The sequence below is a fragment of the Oncorhynchus keta genome, chromosome 10 (genome assembly GCF_023373465.1).
Source record: "Oncorhynchus keta strain PuntledgeMale-10-30-2019 chromosome 10, Oket_V2, whole genome shotgun sequence".
Lineage (NCBI taxonomy): Eukaryota > Metazoa > Chordata > Actinopteri > Salmoniformes > Salmonidae > Oncorhynchus > Oncorhynchus keta.
In genome coordinates, this window is record NC_068430.1 from 7,496,046 (window position 1) to 7,522,320 (window position 26,275).

General features: G+C 39.4%; 1 protein-coding gene and 2 long non-coding RNA genes across 47 annotated transcripts in view; 1 reads left to right on the forward strand and 2 right to left on the reverse strand.

The window, feature by feature from the left end:
• Positions 1-261: 261 nt before the first annotated feature.
• On the forward strand, positions 262-4,176 carry LOC127932067 (uncharacterized). 40 transcript variants are annotated; one of them, XR_008143846.1, is made up of 12 exons: positions 262-411; positions 468-695; positions 1,164-1,397; positions 1,733-1,904; positions 1,960-2,075; positions 2,132-2,247; positions 2,758-2,873; positions 2,992-3,111; positions 3,226-3,339; positions 3,694-3,765; positions 3,824-3,997; positions 4,054-4,176. It is a non-coding gene; the product is annotated as an uncharacterized LOC127932067 (long non-coding RNA). The 40 variants fall into 40 exon arrangements; XR_008143861.1 differs by having other exon boundaries at positions 3,882-3,997; XR_008143848.1 differs by lacking the exons at positions 3,226-3,339; positions 3,694-3,765 and adding an exon at positions 810-865 and having other exon boundaries at positions 468-581; positions 638-753; positions 1,280-1,397.
• LOC127932068 (uncharacterized) lies at positions 3,584-24,698 on the reverse strand. Of its 6 annotated transcripts, none has more exons than XR_008143886.1 (2): positions 22,349-24,698; positions 3,584-13,483 (listed from the first exon to the last, which is right to left on the reverse strand). It is a non-coding gene; the product is annotated as an uncharacterized LOC127932068 (long non-coding RNA). The 6 variants fall into 6 exon arrangements; XR_008143880.1 differs by lacking the exon at positions 22,349-24,698 and adding an exon at positions 20,448-21,270; XR_008143885.1 differs by lacking the exon at positions 22,349-24,698 and adding an exon at positions 20,123-20,440.
• A 143-nt stretch (positions 24,699-24,841) lies between these two features.
• The window catches only part of LOC118389602 (glutaminase kidney isoform, mitochondrial-like), a 37,064-nt gene continuing 35,630 nt past the window's right edge, over positions 24,842-26,275 (reverse strand). The window contains exons 17-18 of the mRNA XM_052526382.1: positions 26,093-26,156; positions 24,842-25,170 (exon numbers count right to left, since the gene is read on the reverse strand). Of these exons, the coding sequence (XP_052382342.1) occupies positions 25,008-25,170; positions 26,093-26,156 (227 nt within the window). The 3' untranslated portion in view covers positions 24,842-25,007. The remainder of the gene's footprint in view (positions 25,171-26,092; positions 26,157-26,275) is intronic.

Consider the following 26,275-nt stretch of genomic DNA (forward strand, 5'->3'; position numbering starts at 1 on the left):
GAAAACAAATTTTATTGTCAACAACTATATTTTTCCCTACATAGGAAATCCCCTTATATATAATTCCATAACATTAACCATGGGGGTGAAAACAATAAAAATGTTTAATAGATAATCTCTTTCATATTGCATACATTTTAAATAACCATGACATTAAAAAAATGGTGATGAATTCAGGTGAAGAACAAGTTAAGAACACACACAGTGTTGCTAGAGAATACCCCCAATACAATAATCAGGTATTAGGAAATACACACACAGTGTTGCTAGAGAATACCCCCAATACAATAATCAGGTATTAGGAAATAAACACACACAGTGTTGCTAGAGAATACCCCCAATACAATAATCAGGTATTAGGAAATAAACACACACAGTGTTGCTAGAGAATACCCCCAATACAATAATCAGGTATTAGGAAATACACACACAGTGTTGCTAGAGAATACCCCCAATACAATAATCAGGTATTAGGAAATAAACACACAGTGTTGCTAGAGAATACCCCCAATACAATAATCAGGTATTAGGAAATAAACACACACAGTGTTGCTAGAGAATACCCCCAATACAATAATCAGGTATTAGGAAATAAACACACAGTGTTGCTAGAGAATACCCCCAATACAATAATCAGGTATTAGGAAATACACACACACAGTGTTGCTAGAGAATACCCCCAATACAATAATCAGGTATTAGGAAATAAACACACACAGTGTTGCTAGAGAATACCCCCAATACAATAATCAGGTATTAGGAAATACACACACAGTGTTGCTAGAGAATACCCCCAATACAATAATCAGGTATTAGGAAATAAACACACAGTGTTGCTAGAGAATACCCCCAATACAATAATCAGGTATTAGGAAATAAACACACAGTGTTGCTAGAGAATACCCCCAATACAATAATCAGGTATTAGGAAATACACACACACACACAGTGTTGCTAGAGAATACCCCCAATACAATAATCAGGTATTAGGAAATACACACACACACACAGTGTTGCTAGAGAATACCCCCAATACAATAATCAGGTATTAGGAAATAAACACACAGTGTTGCTAGAGAATACCCCCAATACAATAATCAGGTATTAGGAAATACACACACACACACAGTGTTGCTAGAGAATACCCCCAATACAATAATCAGGTATTAGGAAATAAACACACACACAGTGTTGCTAGAGAATACCCCCAATACAATAATCAGGTATTAGGAAATACACACACAGTGTTGCTAGAGAATACCCCCAATACAATAATCAGGTATTAGGAAATAAACACACACAGTGTTGCTAGAGAATACCCCCAATACAATAATCAGGTATTAGGAAATAAACACACACACAGTGTTGCTAGAGAATACCCCCAATACAATAATCAGGTATTAGGAAATAAACACACACAGTGTTGCTAGAGAATACCCCCAATACAATAATCAGGTATTAGGAAATACACACACAGTGTTGCTAGAGAATACCCCCAATACAATAATCAGGTATTAGGAAATAAACACACAGTGTTACTAGAGAATACCCCCAATACAATAATCAGGTATTAGGAAATACACACACAGTGTTGCTAGAGAATACCCCCAATACAATAATCAGGTATTAGAAATACACACACAGTTGCTAGAGAATACCCCCAATACAATAATCAGGTATTAGGAAATACACACACAGTGTTGCTAGAGAATACCCCCAATACAATAATCAGGTATTAGGAAATAAACACACACACAGTGTTGCTAGAGAATACCCCCAATACAATAATCAGGTATTAGGAAATAAACACACAGTGTTGCTAGAGAATACCCCCAATACAATAATCAGGTATTAGGAAATAAACACACAGTGTTGCTAGAGAATACCCCCAATACAATAATCAGGTATTAGGAAATAAACACACAGTGTTGCTAGAGAATACCCCAATACAATAATCAGGTATTAGGAAATAAACACACAGTGTTGCTAGAGAATACCCCCAATACAATAATCAGGTATTAGGAAATAAACACACACACAGTGTTGCTAGAGAATACCCCCAATACAATAATCAGGTATTAGGAAATACACACACAGTGTTGCTAGAGAATACCCCCAATACAATAATCAGGTATTAGGAAATAAACACACACACAGTGTTGCTAGAGAATACCCCCAATACAATAATCAGGTATTAGGAAATAAACACACAGTGTTGCTAGAGAATACCCCCAATACAATAATCAGGTATTAGGAAATAAACACACACACAGTGTTGCTAGAGAATAAATACAATAATCAGGTATTAGGAAATAAACACACAGTGTTGCTAGAGAATACCCCCAATACAATAATCAGGTATTAGGAAATAAACACACAGTGTTGCTAGAGAATACCCCCAATACAATAATCAGGTATTAGGAAATAAACACACACACAGTGTTGCTAGAGAATACCCCAATACAATAATCAGGTATTAGGAAATACACACACAGTGTTGCTAGAGAATACCCCCAATACAATAATCAGGTATTAGGAAATAAACACACACAGTGTTGCTAGAGAATACCCCCAATACAATAATCAGGTATTAGGAAATAAACACACACACAGTGTTTAGAGAATACCCTCAATACAATAATCAGGTATTAGGAAATAAACACACAGTGTTGCTAGAGAATACAATAAAATAATCAGGTATTAGGAAATAAACACACACACAGTGTTGCTAGAGAATACCCCCAATAAAATAATCAGGTATTAGGAAATAAACACACACAGTGTTGCTAGAGAATACCCCCAATACAATAATCAGGTATTAGGAAATAAACACACACAGTGTTGCTAGAGAATACCCCCAATAAAATAATCAGGTATTAGGAAATACACACACACACACAGTGTTGCTAGAGAATACCCCCAATACAATAATCAGGTATTAGGAAATAAACACACAGTGTTGCTAGAGAATACCCCCAATACAATAATCAGGTATTAGGAAATACACACACACACACAGTGTTGCTAGAGAATACCCCCAATACAATAATCAGGTATTAGGAAATACACACACACAGTGTTGCTAGAGAATACCCCCAATACAATAATCAGGTATTAGGAAATAAACACACACAGTGTTGCTAGAGAATACCCCCAATACAATAATCAGGTATTAGGAAATAAACACACAGTGTTGCTAGAGAATACCCCCAATACAATAATCAGGTATTAGGAAATACACACACAGTGTTGCTAGAGAATACCCCCAATACAATAATCAGGTATTAGGAAATAAACACACACAGTGTTGCTAGAGAATACCCCCAATACAATAATCAGGTATTAGGAAATAAACACACACACAGTGTTGCTAGAGAATACCCTCAATACAATAATCAGGTATTAGGAAATAAACACACACAGTGTTGCTAGAGAATACCCCCAATAAAATAATCAGGTATTAGGAAATAAACACACACACAGTGTTGCTAGAGAATACCCCCAATAAAATAATCAGGTATTAGGAAATACACACACAGTGTTGCTAGAGAATACCCCCAATACAATAATCAGGTATTAGGAAATAAACACACACAGTGTTGCTAGAGAATACCCCCAATAAAATAATCAGGTATTAGGAAATACACACACACACACAGTGTTGCTAGAGAATACCCCCAATACAATAATCAGGTATTAGGAAATACACACACACAGTTACACACACACAGTGTTGCTAGAGAATACCCCCAATACAATAATCAGGTATTAGGAAATAAACACACACAGTGTTGCTAGAGAATACCCCCAATACAATAATCAGGTATTAGGAAATACACACACACAGTGTTGCTAGAGAATACCCCCAATACAATAATCAGGTATTAGGAAATACACACACACAGTGTTGCTAGAGAATACCCCCAATACAATAATCAGGTATTAGGAAATACACACACACAGTGTTGCTAGAGAATACCCCCAATACAATAATCAGGTATTAGGAAATACACACACAGTGTTGCTAGAGAATACCCCCAATACAATAATCAGGTATTAGGAAATACACACACACAGTGTTGCTAGAGAATACCCCCAATACAATAATCAGGTATTAGGAAATACACACACACAGTGTTGCTAGAGAATACCCCCAATACAATAATCAGGTATTAGGAAATACACACACACAGTGTTGCTAGAGAATACCCCCAATACAATAATCAGGTATTAGGAAATACACACACAGTGTTGCTAGAGAATACCCCCAATACAATAATCAGGTATTAGGAAATACACTTTCTTATTTACGTTTGAGCAATACAGTATTTAGACAAAGTCCAATTCAATGTTTGCAGACGTGATTTCACGTCAGAGACGTGGCTGTACGTCACAGTTCCTCTCATATCTCGGTTTCAACATTCCACATTCGTTGGTCCATGTATAACATCCACGGACGAACAGTTGATCTCTAATAAACTACAGATGGTAGAAAGGTAAATAGAGTAAGTCACATACTTTTAGAAATAAGTAACTGAATATAATAAAACCCAGCTACGTACCAATGTCCATTCCAGCACACCACTTAGAATGCATGACAAAAATAACATTGCTTCACTCTAAGTTATATGTTAATAAGTTATAAGTTACTTTGGATTTTGGAACTGAGTCCCAGGTACTCAATGAGGCCAAGGACATCAAATCAAATCGATTTATAAAGCCCTTCTTACATCAGCTGATATCTCAAAGTGCTGTACAGAAACCCAGCCATAAAATCCCAAACAGCAAGCAATGCAGGTGTAGAAGCACGATGATGACTGAAACAACAGACACCATGATATCTGAACCCCTTCATCATTACTGAAACAACAGACACCATGATATCTGAACCCCTTCATCATTACTGAAACAACAGACACTATGATATCTGAACCCCTTCATCATTACTGAAACAACAGACACTATGATATCTGAACCCCTTCATCATTACTGAAACAACAGACACTATGATATCTGAACCCCTTCATCATTACTGAAACAGACACCATGATATCTGAACCCCTTCATTGTTACTGAAACAACAGACACTATGATATCTGAACCCCTTCATCATTACTGAAACAACAGACACTATGATATCTGAACCCCTTCATCATTACTGAAACAACAGACACCATGATATCCGAACCCTTCATCATTACTGAAACAACAGACACTATGATATCTGAACCCCTTCATCGTTACTGAAACAGACACCATGATATCTGAACCCCTTCATCGTTACTGAAACAGACACCATGATATCTGAACCCCTTCATCGTTACTGAAACAACAGACACTATGATATCTGAACCCCTTCATCGTTACTGAAACAACAGACACCATGATATCTGAACCCCTCTTATCATTACTGAAACAGACACCATGATATCTGAAACCCTTCATCATTACTGAAACAGACACCATGATATCTGAACCCCTCTTATCATTACTGAAACAACAGACACCATGATATCTGAACCCCTTCATCATTACTGAAACAGACACCATGATATCTGAACCCCTTCATCTTTACTGAAACAACAGACACTATGATATCTGAACCCATTCATCATTACTGAAACAGACACCATGATATCTGAACCCCTTCATCATTACTGAAACAACAGACACCATGATATCTGAACCCCTCTTATCATTACTGAAACAACAGACACCATGATATCTGAACCCCTTCATCATTACTGAAACAGACACCATGATATCTGAACCCCTTCATCTTTACTGAAACAACAGACACTATGATATCTGAACCCCTTCATCATTACTGAAACAGACACCATGATATCTGAACCCCTTCATCATTACTGAAACAGACACCATGATATCTGAAACCCTCTTATCATTACTGAAACAACAGACACCATGATATCTGAACCCCTTCATCATTACTGAAACAGACACCATGATATCTGAACCCCTCTTATCATTACTGAAACAGACACCATGATATCTGAAACCCTTCATCATTACTGAAACAGACACCATGATATCTGAACCCCTCTTATCATTACTGAAACAACAGACACCATGATATCTGAACCCCTTCATCATTACTGAAACAGACACCATGATATCTGAACCCCTTCATCTTTACTGAAACAACAGACACTATGATATCTGAACCCATTCAGCATTACTGAAACAGACACCATGATATCTGAACCCCTTCATCATTACTGAAACAGACACCATGATATCTGAACCCCTCTTATCATTACTGAAACAACAGACACCATGATATCTGAACCCCTTCATCATTACTGAAACAGACACCATGCTATCTGAACCCCTTCATCATTACTGAAACAGACACCATGATATCTGAACCCCTTCATCTTTACTGAAACAACAGACACTATGATATCTGAACCCCTTCATCATTACTGAAACAGACACCATGATATCTGAACCCCTTCATCATTACTGAAACACCAGACACCATGATATCTGAACCCCTTCATCATTACTGAAACAACAGACACCATGATATCTTAACCCCTTCATCATTACTGAAACAGACACCATGATATCTGAACCCCTTCATCGTTACTGAAACAGACACTATGATATCTGAACCCCTTCATCATTACTGAAACAACAGACACCATGATATCTGAACCCCTTCATCGTTACTGAAACAGACACCATGATATCTGAACCCCTTCATCATTACTGAAACAACAGACACCATGATATCTGAACCCCTCTTATCATTACTGAAACAACAGACACCATGATATCTGAACCCCTCTTATCATTACTGAAACAGACACCATGATATCTGAACCCCTTCATCATTACTGAAACAACAGACACCATGATTTCTGAACCCCTTCATCATTACTGAAACAACAGACACCATGATATCTGAACCCCTCTTATCATTACTGAAACAGACACCATGATATCTGAACCCCTTCATCATTACTGAAACAACAGACACCATGATATCTGAACCCATTCATCGTTACTGAAACAACAGACACCATGATATCTGAACCCCTTCATCATTACTGAAACAAGAGACACCATGATATCTGAACCCCTCTTGTCATTACTGAAACAGACACCATGATATCTGAACCCCTCTTATCATTACTGAAACAGACACCATGATATCTGAACCCCTTCATCGTTACTGAAACAGATACCATGATATCTGAACCCCTTCATCATTACTGAAACAACAGACACCATGATATCTGAACCCCTCTTATCATTACTGAAACAACAGACACCATGATATCTGAACCCCTCTTATCATTACTGAAACAGACACCATGATATCTGAACCCCTTCATCATTACTGAAACAACAGACACCATGATTTCTGAACCCATTCATCGTTACTGAAACAACAGACACCATGATATCTGAACCCCTTCATCATTACTGAAACAACAGACACCATGATATCTGAACCCCTCTTGTCATTACTGAAACAGACACCATGATATCTGAACCCCTCTTATCATTACTGAAACAGACACCATGATATCTGAACCCCTTCATCGTTACTGAAACAGATACCATGATATCTGAACCCCTTCATCATTACTGAAATAGACACCATGATATCTGAACCCCTCTTATCATTACTGAAACAACAGACACCATGATATCTGAACCCCTTCATCATTACTGAAACAGACACTATGATATCTGAACCCCTCTTATCATTACTGAAACAACAGACACCATGATATCTGAACCCCTCTTATCGTTACTGAAACAACAGACACCATGATATCTGAACCCCTTCATCATTACTGAAACAACATACACTATGATATCTGAACCCCTTTTATCGTTACTGAAACAGACACCATGATATCTGAACCCCTCTTATCATTACTGAAACAGACACCATGATATCTGAACCCCTCTTATCATTACTGAAACAAGACACTATGATATCTGAACCCCTTCTTCGTTACTGAAACAACAGACACCATGATATCTGAACCCCTCTTATCATTACTGAAACAACAGACACCATGATATCTGAACCCCTTCATCGTTACTGAAACAGACACCATGATATCTGAACCCCTTCATCATTACTGAAACAGACACCATGATATCTGAACCCCTCTTATCATTACTGAAACAGACACTATGATATCTGAACCCCTTCATCATTACTGAAACAGACACCATGATATCTGAACCACTTCATCATTTGAAACAGACACCATGATATCTGAACCCCTCTTATCATTACTGAAACAGACACCATGATATCTGAACCCCTTCATCATTACTGAAACAACAGACACCATGATATCTGAACCCATTCATCGTTACTGAAACAACAGACACCATGATATCTGAACCCCTTCATCATTACTGAAACAACAGACACCATGATATCTGAACCCCTCTTGTCATTACTGAAACAGACACCATGATATCTGAACCCCTCTTATCATTACTGAAACAGACACCATGATATCTGAACCCCTTCATCATTACTGAAACAGACACCATGATATCTGAACCCCTTCATCATTACTGAAACAACAGACACCATGATATCTGAACCCCTCTTATCATTACTGAAACAACAGACACCATGATATCTGAACCCCTCTTATCATTACTGAAACAGACACCATGATATCTGAACCCCTTCATCATTACTGAAACAACAGACACCATGATTTCTGAACCCATTCATCGTTACTGAAACAACAGACACCATGATATCTGAACCCCTTCATCATTACTGAAACAACAGACACCATGATATCTGAACCCCTCTTGTCATTACTGAAACAGACACCATGATATCTGAACCCCTCTTATCATTACTGAAACAGACACCATGATATCTGAACCCCTTCATCGTTACTGAAACAGATACCATGATATCTGAACCCCTTCATCATTACTGAAATAGACACCATGATATCTGAACCCCTCTTATCATTACTGAAACAACAGACACCATGATATCTGAACCCCTTCATCATTACTGAAACAGACACTATGATATCTGAACCCCTCTTATCATTACTGAAACAACAGACACCATGATATCTGAACCCCTCTTATCGTTACTGAAACAACAGACACCATGATATCTGAACCCCTTCATCATTACTGAAACAACATACACTATGATATCTGAACCCCTTTTATCGTTACTGAAACAGACACCATGATATCTGAACCCCTCTTATCATTACTGAAACAGACACCATGATATCTGAACCCCTCTTATCATTACTGAAACAAGACACTATGATATCTGAACCCCTTCTTCGTTACTGAAACAACAGACACCATGATATCTGAACCCCTCTTATCATTACTGAAACAACAGACACCATGATATCTGAACCCCTTCATCGTTACTGAAACAGACACCATGATATCTGAACCCCTTCATCATTACTGAAACAGACACCATGATATCTGAACCCCTCTTATCATTACTGAAACAGACACTATGATATCTGAACCCCTTCATCATTACTGAAACAGACACCATGATATCTGAACCACTTCATCATTACTGAAACAGACACCATGATATCTGAACCCCTTCATCGTTACTGAAACAGACACCATGATATCTGAACCCCTTCATCATTACTGAAACAACAGACACCATGATATCTGAACCCCTCTTATCATTACTGAAACAACAGACACCATGATATCTGAACCCCTCTTATCATTACTGAAACAGACACCATGATATCTGAACCCCTTCATCATTACTGAAACAACAGACACCATGATTTCTGAACCCCTTCATCATTACTGAAACAACAGACACCATGATATCTGAACCCCTCTTATCATTACTGAAACAGACACCATGATATCTGAACCCCTTCATCATTACTGAAACAACAGACACCATGATATCTGAACCCATTCATCGTTACTGAAACAACAGACACCATGATATCTGAACCCCTTCATCATTACTGAAACAACAGACACCATGATATCTGAACCCCTCTTGTCATTACTGAAACAGACACCATGATATCTGAACCCCTCTTATCATTACTGAAACAGACACCATGATATCTGAACCCCTTCATCGTTACTGAAACAGATACCATGATATCTGAACCCCTTCATCATTACTGAAATAGACACCATGATATCTGAACCCCTCTTATCATTACTGAAACAACAGACACCATGATATCTGAACCCCTTCATCATTACTGAAACAGACACTATGATATCTGAACCCCTCTTATCGTTACTGAAACAACAGACACCATGATATCTGAACCCCTTCATCATTACTGAAACAACATACACTATGATATCTGAACCCCTTTTATCGTTACTGAAACAGACACCATGATATCTGAACCCCTCTTATCATTACTGAAACAGACACCATGATATCTGAACCCCTCTTATCATTACTGAAACAAGACACTATGATATCTGAACCCCTTCTTCGTTACTGAAACAACAGACACCATGATATCTGAACCCCTCTTATCGTTACTGAAACAACAGACACCATGATATCTGAACCCCTTCATCATTACTGAAACAACATACACTATGATATCTGAACCCCTTTTATCGTTACTGAAACAGACACCATGATATCTGAACCCCTCTTATCATTACTGAAACAGACACCATGATATCTGAACCCCTCTTATCATTACTGAAACAAGACACTATGATATCTGAACCCCTTCTTCGTTACTGAAACAACAGACACCATGATATCTGAACCCCTCTTATCATTACTGAAACAACAGACACCATGATATCTGAACCCCTTCATCGTTACTGAAACAGACACCATGATATCTGAACCCCTTCATCATTACTGAAACAGACACCATGATATCTGAACCCCTCTTATCATTACTGAAACAGACACTATGATATCTGAACCCCTTCATCATTACTGAAACAGACACCATGATATCTGAACCACTTCATCATTACTGAAACAGACACCATGATATCTGAACCCCTTCATCGTTACTGAAACAGACACCATGATATCTGAACCCCTTCATCATTACTGAAACAACAGACACCATGATATCTGAACCCCTCTTATCATTACTGAAACAACAGACACCATGATATCTGAACCCTCTTATCATTACTGAAACAGACACCATGATATCTGAACCCCTTCATCATTACTGAAACAACAGACACCATGATTTCTGAACCCCTTCATCATTACTGAAACAACAGACACCATGATATCTGAACCCCTCTTATCATTACTGAAACAGACACCATGATATCTGAACCCCTTCATCATTACTGAAACAACAGACACCATGATATCTGAACCCATTCATCGTTACTGAAACAACAGACACCATGATATCTGAACCCCTTCATCATTACTGAAACAACAGACACCATGATATCTGAACCCCTCTTGTCATTACTGAAACAGACACCATGATATCTGAACCCCTCTTATCATTACTGAAACAGACACCATGATATCTGAACCCCTTCATCGTTACTGAAACAGATACCATGATATCTGAACCCCTTCATCATTACTGAAATAGACACCATGATATCTGAACCCCTCTTATCATTACTGAAACAACAGACACCATGATATCTGAACCCCTTCATCATTACTGAAACAGACACTATGATATCTGAACCCCTCTTATCATTACTGAAACAACAGACACCATGATATCTGAACCCCTCTTATCGTTACTGAAACAACAGACACCATGATATCTGAACCCCTTCATCATTACTGAAACAACATACACTATGATATCTGAACCCCTTTTATCGTTACTGAAACAGACACCATGATATCTGAACCCCTCTTATCATTACTGAAACAGACACCATGATATCTGAACCCCTCTTATCATTACTGAAACAAGACACTATGATATCTGAACCCCTTCTTCGTTACTGAAACAACAGGCACCATGATATCTGAACCCCTCTTATCATTACTGAAACAACAGACACCATGATATCTGAACCCCTTCATCGTTACTGAAACAGACACCATGATATCTGAACCCCTTCATCATTACTGAAACAGACACCATGATATCTGAACCCCTCTTATCATTACTGAAACAGACACTATGATATCTGAACCCCTTCATCATTACTGAAACAGACACCATGATATCTGAACCACTTCATCATTACTGAAACAGACACCATGATATCTGAACCCCTTCATCGTTACTGAAACAGACACCATGGTATCTCAACCCCTCTTATCATTACTGAAACAACAGACACTATGATATCTGAACCCCTTCATCATTACTGAAACAGACACCATGATATCTGAACCCCTCTTATCGTTACTGAAACAACAGACACCATGATATCTGAACCCTTTCATCATTACTGAAACAGACACCATGATATCTGAACCCCTTCATCGTTACTGAAACAACAGACACTATGATATCTGAACCCCTTCATCATTACTGAAACAACAGAGACCATGATATCTGAACCACTTCATCGTTACTGAAACAACAGACACCATGATATCTGAACCCCTTCATCGTTACTGAAACAGACAACATGATATCTGAACCCCTCTTATCATTACTGAAACAGACACCATGATATCTGAACCCCTTCATCGTTACTGAAACAGACACCATGATATCTGAACCCCTCTTATCATTACTGAAACAGACACCATGATATCTGAACCCCTTCATCGTTACTGAAACAGACACCATGATATCTGAACCCCTTCATCATTACTGAAACAACAGACACCATGATATCTGAACCCCTTCATCGTTACTGAAACAACAGACACCATGATATCTGAACCCCTTCATCATTACTGAAACAGACACCATGATATCTGAACCCCTTCATCATTACTGAAACAACAGACACCATGATATCTGAACCCCTTCATCATTACTGAAACAGACACCATGATATCTGAACCCCTTCATCATTACTGAAACAACAGACACCATGATATCTGAACCCCTCTTATCATTACTGAAACAGACACCATGATATCTGAACCCCTTCATCGTTACTGAAACAACAGACACTATGATATCTGAACCCCTTCATCGTTACTGAAACAGACACCATGATATCTGAACCCCTTCATCGTTACTGAAACAGACACCATGATATCTGAACCCCTTCATCATTACTGAAACAGACACCATGATATCAGAACCCTTTCATCATTACTGAAACAGACACCATGATATCTGAACCCCTTCATCGTTACTGAAACAACAGACACTATGATATCTGAACCCCTTCATCGTTACTGAAACAGACACCATGATATCTGAACCCCTTCATCGTTACTGAAACAGACACCATGATATCTGAACCCCTTCATCGTTACTGAAACAGACACCATGATATCTGAACCCCTTCATCATTACTGAAACAGACACCATGATATCTGAACCTGAACCCCTTCATCATTACTGAAACAGACACCATGATATCTGAACCCCTTCATCATTACTGAAACAACAGACACTATGATATCTGAACCCCTTCATCGTTACTGAAACAGATACCATGATATCTGAACCCCTTCATCATTACTGAAATAGACACCATGATATCTGAACCCCTCTTATCATTACTGAAACAACAGACACCATGATATCTGAACCCCTTCATCATTACTGAAACAGACACTATGATATCTGAACCCATCTTATCATTACTGAAACAACAGACACCATGATATCTGAACCCCTCTTATCGTTACTGAAACAACAGACACCATGATATCTAAACCCCTCTTATCATTACTGAAACAGACACCATGATATCTGAACCCCTCTTATCATTACTGAAACAAGACACTATGATATCTGAACCCCTTCTTCGTTACTGAAACAACAGACACCATGATATCTGAACCCCTCTTATCATTACTGAAACAACAGACACCATGATATCTGAACCCCTTCATCATTACTGAAACAGACACTATGATATCTGAACCCCTTCATCATTACTGAAACAGACACCATGATATCTGAACCACTTCATCATTACTGAAACAGACACCATGATATCTGAACCCCTTCATCGTTACTGAAACAGACACCATGGTATCTGAACCCCTCTTATCATTACTGAAACAACAGACACTATGATATCTGAACCCCTTCATCATTACTGAAACAGACACCATGATATCTGAACCCCTCTTATCGTTACTGAAACAACAGACACCATGATATCTGAACCCTTTCATCATTACTGAAACAGACACCATGATATCTGAACCCCTTCATCGTTACTGAAACAGACACCATGATATCTGAACCCCTTCATCGTTACTGAAACAGACACCATGATATCTGAACCCCTTCATCATTACTGAAACAGACACCATGATATCAGAACCCTTTCATCATTACTGAAACAGACACCATGATATCTGAACCCCTTCATCGTTACTGAAACAACAGACACTATGATATCTGAACCCCTTCATCGTTACTGAAACAGACACCATGATATCTGAACCCCTTCATCGTTACTGAAACAGACACCATGATATCTGAACCCCTTCATCGTTACTGAAACAGACACCATGATATCTGAACCCCTTCATCATTACTGAAACAGACACCATGATATCTGAACCCCTTCATCATTACTGAAACAGACACCATGATATCTGAACCCCTTCATCATTACTGAAACAACAGACACTATGATATCTGAACCCCTTCATCGTTACTGAAACAGATACCATGATATCTGAACCCCTTCATCATTACTGAAATAGACACCATGATATCTGAACCCCTCTTATCATTACTGAAACAACAGACACCATGATATCTGAACCCCTTCATCATTACTGAAACAGACACTATGATATCTGAACCCATCTTATCATTACTGAAACAACAGACACCATGATATCTGAACCCCTCTTATCGTTACTGAAACAACAGACACCATGATATCTGAACCCCTCTTATCATTACTGAAACAGACACCATGATATCTGAACCCCTCTTATCATTACTGAAACAAGACACTATGATATCTGAACCCCTTCTTTGTTACTGAAACAACAGACACCATGATATCTGAACCCCTCTTATCATTACTGAAACAACAGACACCATGATATCTGAACCCCTTCATCGTTACTGAAACAGACACCATGATATCTGAACCCCTTCATCATTACTGAAACAGACACCATGATATCTGAACCCCTCTATCATTATGAAACAGACACTATGATATCTGAACCCCTTCATCATTACTGAAACAGACACCATGATATCTGAACCACTTCATCATTACTGAAACAGACACCATGATATCTGAACCCCTTCATCGTTACTGAAACAGACACCATGGTATCTGAACCCCTCTTATCATTACTGAAACAACAGACACTATGATATCTGAACCCCTTCATCATTACTGAAACAGACACCATGATATCTGAACCCCTCTTATCGTTACTGAAACAACAGACACCATGATATCTGAACCCTTTCATCATTACTGAAACAGACACCATGATATCTGAACCCCTTCATCGTTACTGAAACAACAGACACTATGATATCTGAACCCCTTCATCATTACTGAAACAACAGACACTATGATATCTGAACCCCTTCATCGTTACTGAAACAACAGACACCATGATATCTGAACCCCTTCATCATTACTGAAACAACAGACACTATGATATCTGAACCTCTTCATCATTACTGAAACAACAGACACTATGATATCTGAACCCCTTCATCATTACTGAAACAACAGAGACCATGATATCTGAACCCCTCTTATCATTACTGAAACAGACACCATGATATCTGAACCCCTTCATCGTTACTGAAACAGACACCATGATATCTGAACCCCTCTTATCATTACTGAAACAGACACCATGATATCTGAACCCCTTCATCGTTACTGAAACAGACACCATGATATCTGAACCCCTCTTATCATTACTGAAACAGACACCATGATATCTGAACCCCTTCATCGTTACTGAAACAGACACCATGATATCTGAACCCCTTCATCATTACTGAAACAACAGACACCATGATATCTGAACCCCTTCATCGTTACTGAAACAACAGACACCATGATATCTGAACCCCTTCATCATTACTGAAACAGACACCATGATATCTGAACCCCTTCATCATTACTGAAACAACAGACACCATGATATCTGAACCCCTTCATCATTACTGAAACAGACACCATGATATCTGAACCCCTTCATCATTACTGAAACAACAGACACCATGATATCTGAACCCCTCTTATCATTACTGAAACAGACACCATGATATCTGAACCCCTTCATCGTTACTGAAACAACAGACACTATGATATCTGAACCCCTTCATCGTTACTGAAACAGACACCATGATATCTGAACCCCTTCATCGTTACTGAAACAGACACCATGATATCTGAACCCCTTCATCGTTACTGAAACAGACACCATGATATCTGAACCCCTTCATCATTACTGAAACAGACACCATGATATCAGAACCCTTTCATCATTACTGAAACAGACACCATGATATCTGAACCCCTTCATCGTTACTGAAACAACAGACACTATGATATCTGAACCCCTTCATCGTTACTGAAACAGACACCATGATATCTGAACCCCTTCATCGTTACTGAAACAGACACCATGATATCTGAACCCCTTCATCGTTACTGAAACAGACACCATGATATCTGAACCCCTTCATCATTACTGAAACAGACACCATGATATCTGAACCCCTTCATCATTACTGAAACAGACACCATGATATCTGAACCCCTTCATCGTTACTGAAACAACAGACACCATGATATCTGAACCCCTCTTATCATTACTGAAACAGACACCATGATATCTGAACCCCTCTTATCATTACTGAAACAGACACCATGATATCTGAACCCCTTCATCGTTACTGAAACAGACACCATGATATCTGAACCCCTTCATCATTACTGAAACAGACACCATGATATCTGAACCCCTTCATCATTACTGAAACAGACACCATGATATCTGAACCCCTTCATCGTTACTGAAACAGACACCATGATATCTGAACCCCTTCATCATTACTGAAACAGACACCATGATATCTGAACCCCTCTTATCGTTACTGAAACAACAGACACTATGATATCTGAACCCCTTCATCATTACTGAAACAGACACCATGATATCTGAACCCCTTCATCGTTACTGAAACAGACACCATGATATCTGAACCCCTTCATCATTACTGAAACAGACACCATGATATCTGAAACCTTCTTATCATTACTGAAACAGACACTATGATATCTGAACCCCTTCATCATTACTGAAACAGACACTATGATATCTGAACCCCTCTTATCATTACTGAAACAACAGACACCATGATATCTGAACCCCTTCATCATTACTGAAACAGACACTATGATATCTGAACCCCTCTTATCATTACTGAAACAACAGACACTATGATATCTGAACCCCTTCATCGTTACTGAAACAACAGACACCATGATATCTGAACCCCTTCATCATTACTGAAACACCAGACACTATGATATCTGAACCCCTTCATCATTACTGAAACAACAGACACTATGATATCTGAACCCCTTCATCATTACTGAAACAACAGACACCATGATATCTGAACCCCTCTTATCATTACTGAAACAGACACCATGATATCTGAACCCCTTCATCATTACTGAAACAGACACCATGATATCTGAACCCCTTCATCGTTACTGAAACAACAGACACCATGATATCTGAACCCCTCTTATCATTACTGAAACAGACACCATGATATCTGAACCCCTTCATCATTACTGAAACAACAGACACTATGATATCTGAACCCCTTCATCATTACTGAAACAACAGACACCATGATATCTGAACCCCTCTTATCATTACTGAAACAACAGACACTATGATATCTGAACCCCTTCATCATTACTGAAACAACAGACACTATGATATCTGAACCCCTTCATCGTTACTGAAACAACAGACACCATGATATCTGAACCCCTCTTATCGTTACTGAAACAACAGACACCATGATATCTGAACCCCTTCATCATTACTGAAACAGACACCATGATATCTGAACCCCTTCATCATTACTGAAACAACAGACACCATGATATCTGAACCCCTTCATCATTACTGAAACAACAGACACTATGATATCTGAACCCCTTCATCGTTACTGAAACAGACACCATGATATCTGAACCCCTTTATCGTTACTGAAAGAACAGACACTATGATATCTGAACCCCTCTTATCATTACTGAAACAACAGACACTATGATATCTGAACCCCTTCATCATTACTGAAACAACAGACACTATGATATCTGAACCCCTCTTATCATTACTGAAACAGACACCATGACATCTGAACCCCTTCATCATTACTGAAACAGACACCATGATATCTGAACCCCTTCATCGTTACTGAAACAGACACCATGATATCTGAACCCCTCTTATCATTACTGAAACAGACACCATGATATCTGAACCCCTTCATCGTTACTGAAACAACAGACACCATGATATCTGAACCCCTTCATCATTACTGAAACAGACACCATGATATCTGAACCCCTCTTATCATTACTGAAACAGACACCATGATATCTGAACCCCTTCATCATTACTGAAACAACAGACACCATGATATCTGAACCCCTTCGTTACTGAAACAGACACCATGATATCTGAACCCCTTCATCGTTACTGAAACAGACACCATGATATCTGAACCCCTCATATCATTACTGAAACAGACACCATGATATCTGAACCCCTTCATCGTTACTGAAACAACAGACACCATGATATCTGAACCCCTTCATCGTTACTGAAACAACAGACACTATGATATCTGAACCCCTTCATCATTACTGAAACAACAGAGACCATGATATCTGAACCCCTCTTATCATTACTGAAACAGACACCATGATATCTGAACCCCTTCATCGTTACTGAAACAGACACCATGATATCTGAACCCCTCTTATCATTACTGAAACAGACACCATGATATCTGAACCCCTTCATCGTTACTGAAACAGACACCATGATATCTGAACCCCTCTTATCATTACTGAAACAGACACCATGATATCTGAACCCCTTCATCGTTACTGAAACAGACACCATGATATCTGAACCCCTTCATCATTACTGAAACAACAGACACCATGATATCTGAACTCCTTCATCGTTACTGAAACAACAGACACCATGATATCTGAACCCCTTCATCATTACTGAAACAACAGACACCATGATATCTGAACCCCTTCATCATTACTGAAACAGACACCATGATATCTGAACCCCTTCATCGTTACTGAAACAACAGACACCATGATATCTGAACCCCTTCATCATTACTGAAACAGACACCATGATATCTGAACCCCTTCATCGTTACTGAAACAACAGACACCATGATATCTGAACCCCTCTTATCGTTACTGAAACAACAGACACCATGATATCTGAACCCCTTCATCATTACTGAAACAGACACCATGATATCTGAACCCCTTCATCATTACTGAAAGAACAGACACTATGATATCTGAACCCCTCTTATCATTACTGAAACAACAGACACCATGATATCTGAACCCCTTCATCATTACTGAAACAACAGACACTATGATATCTGAACCCCTTCATCGTTACTGAAACAGACACCATGATATCTGAACCCCTTTATCGTTACTGAAAGAACAGACACTATGATATCTGAACCCCTTCATCGTTACTGAAACAGACACCATGATATCTGAACCCCTTCATCATTACTGAAACAGACACCATGATATCAGAACCCTTTCATCATTACTGAAACAGACACCATGATATCTGAACCCCTTCATCGTTACTGAAACAACAGACACTATGATATCTGAACCCCTTCATCGTTACTGAAACAGACACCATGATATCTGAACCCCTTCATCGTTACTGAAACAGACACCATGATATCTGAACCCCTTCATCGTTACTGAAACAGACACCATGATATCTGAACCCCTTCATCATTACTGAAACAGACACCATGATATCTGAACCCCTTCATCATTACTGAAACAGACACCATGATATCTGAACCCCTTCATCGTTACTGAAACAACAGACACCATGATATCTGAACCCCTCTTATCATTACTGAAACAGACACCATGATATCTGAACCCCTCTTATCATTACTGAAACAGACACCATGATATCTGAACCCCTTCATCGTTACTGAAACAGACACCATGATATCTGAACCCCTTCATCATTACTGAAACAGACACCATGATATCTGAACCCCTTCATCATTACTGAAACAGACACCATGATATCTGAACCCCTTCATCGTTACTGAAACAGACACCATGATATCTGAACCCCTTCATCATTACTGAAACAGACACCATGATATCTGAACCCCTCTTATCGTTACTGAAACAACAGACACCATGATATCTGAACCCCTTCATCATTACTGAAACAGACACCATGATATCTGAACCCCTTCATCGTTACTGAAACAGACACCATGATATCTGAACCCCTTCATCATTACTGAAACAGACACCATGATATCTGAAACCTTCTTATCATTACTGAAACAGACACTATGATATCTGAACCCCTTCATCATTACTGAAACAGACACTATGATATCTGAACCCCTCTTATCATTACTGAAACAACAGACACCATGATATCTGAACCCCTTCATCATTACTGAAACAGACACTATGATATCTGAACCCCTCTTATCATTACTGAAACAACAGACACTATGATATCTGAACCCCTTCATCGTTACTGAAACAACAGACACCATGATATCTGAACCCCTTCATCATTACTGAAACACCAGACACTATGATATCTGAACCCCTTCATCATTACTGAAACAACAGACACTATGATATCTGAACCCCTTCATCATTACTGAAACAACAGACACCATGATATCTGAACCCCTCTTATCATTACTGAAACAGACACCATGATATCTGAACCCCTTCATCATTACTGAAACAGACACCATGATATCTGAACCCCTTCATCGTTACTGAAACAACAGACACCATGATATCTGAACCCCTCTTATCATTACTGAAACAGACACCATGATATCTGAACCCCTTCATCATTACTGAAACAACAGACACTATGATATCTGAACCCCTTCATCATTACTGAAACAACAGACACCATGATATCTGAACCCCTCTTATCATTACTGAAACAGACACCATGACATCTGAACCCCTTCATCATTACTGAAACAGACACCATGATATCTGAACCCCTTCATCGTTACTGAAACAGACACCATGATATCTGAACCCCTTTATCGTTACTGAAAGAACAGACACTATGATATCTGAACCCCTCTTATCATTACTGAAACAACAGACACTATGATATCTGAACCCCTTCATCATTACTGAAACAACAGACACTATGATATCTGAACCCCTCTTATCATTACTGAAACAGACACCATGACATCTGAACCCCTTCATCATTACTGAAACAGACACCATGATATCTGAACCCCTTCATCGTTACTGAAACAGACACCATGATATCTGAACCCCTCTTATCATTACTGAAACAGACACCATGATATCTGAACCCCTTCATCGTTACTGAAACAACAGACACCATGATATCTGAACCCCTTCATCATTACTGAAACAGACACCATGATATCTGAACCCCTCTTATCATTACTGAAACAGACACCATGATATCTGAACCCCTTCATCGTTACTGAAACAACAGACACCATGATATCTGAACCCCTTCGTTACTGAAACAGACACCATGCTATCTGAACCCCTTCATCGTTACTGAAACAGACACCATGATATCTGAACCCCTCTTATCATTACTGAAACAGACACCATGATATCTGAACCCCTTCATCGTTACTGAAACAACAGACACCATGATATCTGAACCCCTTCATCGTTACTGAAACAACAGACACTATGATATCTGAACCCCTCTTATCATTACTGAAACAGACACCATGATATCTGAACCCTTTCATCATTACTGAAACAGACACCATGATATGTGAACCCCTTCATCGTTACTGAAACAGACACCATGATATCTGAACCCCTTCATCGTTACTGAAACAGACACTATGATATCTGAACCCCTTCATCGTTACTGAAACAGACACCATGATATCTGAACCCCTCTTATCATTACTGAAACAGACACTATGATATCTGAACCCCTTCATCATTACTGAAACAGACACCATGATATCTGAACCCCTTCATCGTTACTGAAACAGACACCATGATATCTGAACCCCTTCATCATTACTGAAACAGACACCATGATATCTGAACCCCTCTTATCATTACTGAAACAGACACTATGATATCTGAACCCCTTCATCGTTACTGAAACAGACACCATGATATCTGAACCCCTTCATCATTACTGGGTCTTAGAAGTGTCTGTCTGTTGCGCCCTTGTAGCACAACCTCAGCTCATGTATCAACAACGTGCTAATCTTCAGCGGTAAACCGCAAAGCCAAAGGTGCTCTCTGATGCAGCATACACGTAAACACCAAGTGCACAGACGAGAACGAAAAAGCTGTTTCTTGACAGGCCAGCTGTGTGTTGTTAATTGGCAAAAAGGCCCCCTCGCTAAAAAACACTTCCAAGGCAACTCGCCTCTTTATATGTAGCCTGGTCCCAGATGTGTGTGTGCTATCATGTCGTGACACACGTGTTATGCCTTGATGGCACACAGACTGGTATCCAGCAGTATTCATTTTGTCAGCTATTTTTTTTGTTTCGTTTTTTTGTTTTGACTAAAATAGCTTTTAGTCTTTGTCAAATTTGAGCCATTTCGTCATTTTAGAAACTATCAGTCGACTAAAACTGGATCATTTTTGTGTAGTTTTAGTGATATTTTAATCAATAAATTTTCCACTAAATAACTAATATTTAGTCTTCTCCCTAACTTTGATCGTGTGCATATTCAGCCTTGTCCAACTGGGCTTACTAGTACAGTGTGTATACTCTCCTATGACGTAGCTGGCAAATTGCCATTGTGGAAGTAACAATAGCCGTGATTGGATACAGGTTAACCAATTAACAGCTGTGATTTTCTACCCATCATAATCGCCAGAGGGGGTTAAATAACAGTGACTCGATTGAAAAAGGGGGAGAATCAAAGCTTTCCAACGAAGACAGAATTATTGCTGTGTTCCTGATATTCAGTAAATAGCAGTAGTATTTCCAATCGGAAAAAATTAACTGCGGCTTTTATTTGCGTACCGTGAGAGCGGCAACACTAATGAATATTAGCGCAAATGGCAACGTATAGCTTCGGATGTGATCAAAGTAAAAAATATCCAATATGAACATGATTGTTTCTTAACAGAATAGAGGTTAGTTACAATTTAGAAGTTCTCTGAGCATCAGTTCAAAAACATAGACGATTGAAGCGACCGCCTGGGAGCTGTGTGTGTTGGAAAGACTGGTAGGGCTATAAACTCAAGTAGCCCGGGCGCATGACAGATGTTATCAGCCAATAAGAGAATTTAATTAAATATTCTGCAAAGGTATGCATGCTTCTGATTGGACAAAACAGATTAAAAGGGGCGTCACGTCAAATCTCGTTACATTTTCATCAACTCAAACGAAGAAAAACATTTGTCATAGTTATATTTTCGAGGGCACCTCGTCTCGTTATAGGCATAGTTTTAGTCAGGAAAAATAGAATGTCGACACATTTTTCGTCATAGAACACTGAACGTCCCGCTCATGATGTTGAACTTCTCTAACACTCACTCACAGGTCTCCTCCTGTACATGTCCAGCCTCACTCTCAGGTGTCCTCCTGTATATAAATTCAGCCTAGGAGAGGAGTAAATATTGCATACAAGATAGGGAGTCTGTCCCAAAGATATATATAAATATAATATATGCCATTTAGCTGACGCTTTTATCCAAAGCGACTTACAGTCATGTGTGCATACATTCTACGTATGGGTGGTCCCGGGAATCAAACCCACTACCCTGGCGTTACAAGCGCCATGCTCTACCAACTGAGCCACAGAAGGACCACAAGATCTCTCCTTCCTCCCAAAGCGTGCATTTCACTGATTTGAAGAACAATGACTGGTATAAGAAATAAGGTGGAAACACCCACTTAGCCCACGCCTCCACCAATCCAATGCTTTTAGATTTGTGGGAAGTAGTGAACAAGTGTACACTTCAGGAGAAAGTACATTTTATTGGGACACACCCAGGGATGTCAGAGAGACAAGTCCTGGTGGAAGGAGTAGCACTACACTCTTAGGGGAAAAAAAGGTTCCAAAAGGGTTCTTTTTGGTTCCAGGTTTAAAAATGTTTGGTTACCAAGTAGAACCCTTTTGGGTGCCATGTAGAACACTCGGTGGAAAGGGTTCTACATGGAACCCCAAAAGAGTTCTACCTGGAACCAAAAAGGGTTCTTCAAAGGGTTCTCCAATAGGGACATCCGAAGAACCCTTTTAGGTTCTAGATACCTTTTTCTAAGCGTGTAGAGGCAATGGCATCCCTATTCCTTATACACACTACTAACCAAAACAAATGCACTAAAGGCCTATATAAAATGCCACTTCAGACACTACCATTTGCAACTGAAAACTAAAATGAGTGTTTGTTATTGGATTTGAAGTCCCTCCATGTTTCAGTACGTTTTTCTTCTGTTTGGGGCCTAATGATTTATCAAGTAGGAGTGGTGATCTAGGATCAGGTCCTCAATGTCTATAATTATCTGTTTCGTTACGCCAAACTGATGGTAGATCAGCACTCCTAATTGTAGAGCTTAATACCAACGGCCCCCCTGATCACACCATGCCTTCTACAGTCTCTAGTTTGGGGGGGATGGGTATGATATCAGCCACTGGTAGTCTGTCCTGTTCCTGGCAAGCCACCTGGTACTCCTGTAAGACCTTCACCACGGCACCGTGGCCAAACTGCAGGGCATCGTCCAGGGGAATGCTGCTCCACCTGGAGGGAGGTGGTAAAGATGAGTCAGAACAATGTCAGATGTTACTCCACGCACTAACCTTTTGAGTAAAAACGACAGCCACAGAGGACAGAATGAGATGGAGAAATAAGGCATGAGGCTGGGGATATACAGTGAGTCTAGATAGCAGAACAGCTAAGGGGTGTTGTTACTGTAGGTTGGAGGCTCAGTCAACATAGACTGATATAGGTGGATGAATGAATGGAGGGGTGGATGAATAGAGGGGTGGATGAATGACTGGAGAAGTGGATGAATGAATAGAGGGGTGGATGAATGAATGGAGGAGTGGATGAATTAATGGAGGAGTGGATGAATGAATGGAGGAGTGGATGAATGAATGGAGGAGTGGATGAATGAATGGAGGAGTGGATGAATGAATGAAGGAGTGAATGAATGAATGGAGGAGTGGATGAATGAATGGAGGAGTGGATGAATGAATGAAGGAGTGGATGAATGAACAGAGGGGTGGATGAATGAATGGAGGAGTGAATGAACAGAGGGGTGGATGAATGAACAGAGGAGTGGATGAATGAACAGAGGGGTGGATGAATGAACAGAGGGGTGGATGAATGAACAGAGGAGTGGATGAATGAACAGAGGGGTGGATGAATGAATGGAGGAGTGGATGAATGAACAGAGGGGTGGATGAATGAACAGAGGAGTGGATGAATGAACAGAGGAGTGGATGAATGAACAGAGGGGTGGATGAATGAATGGAGGAGTGAATGAACAGAGGGGTGGATGAATGAATGGAGGGGTGGATGAACGAACAGAGGGGTGATTGAATGAACAGAGGGGTGGAGGAATGAATGGAGGAGTGAATGAACAGAGGGGTGGATGAATGAACAGAGGAGTGGATGAATGAACAGGGGTGGAGGGGTGGAGGAATGAATGCTACAGTACCTATCTTTCACAAAGGGGTTCACTTTGCAGGTGTCTGTTAGGAACCGTACCACTTCTACATGACCTGAGGACAAAACACTACGTATCTTAGGGGTTAACAAACACGCAATGCCTTATGATACCCTTCTAGTGCATTATAACACCTGCTAGAAGCTGACATAACAACGAGGTAGCTGTAACATC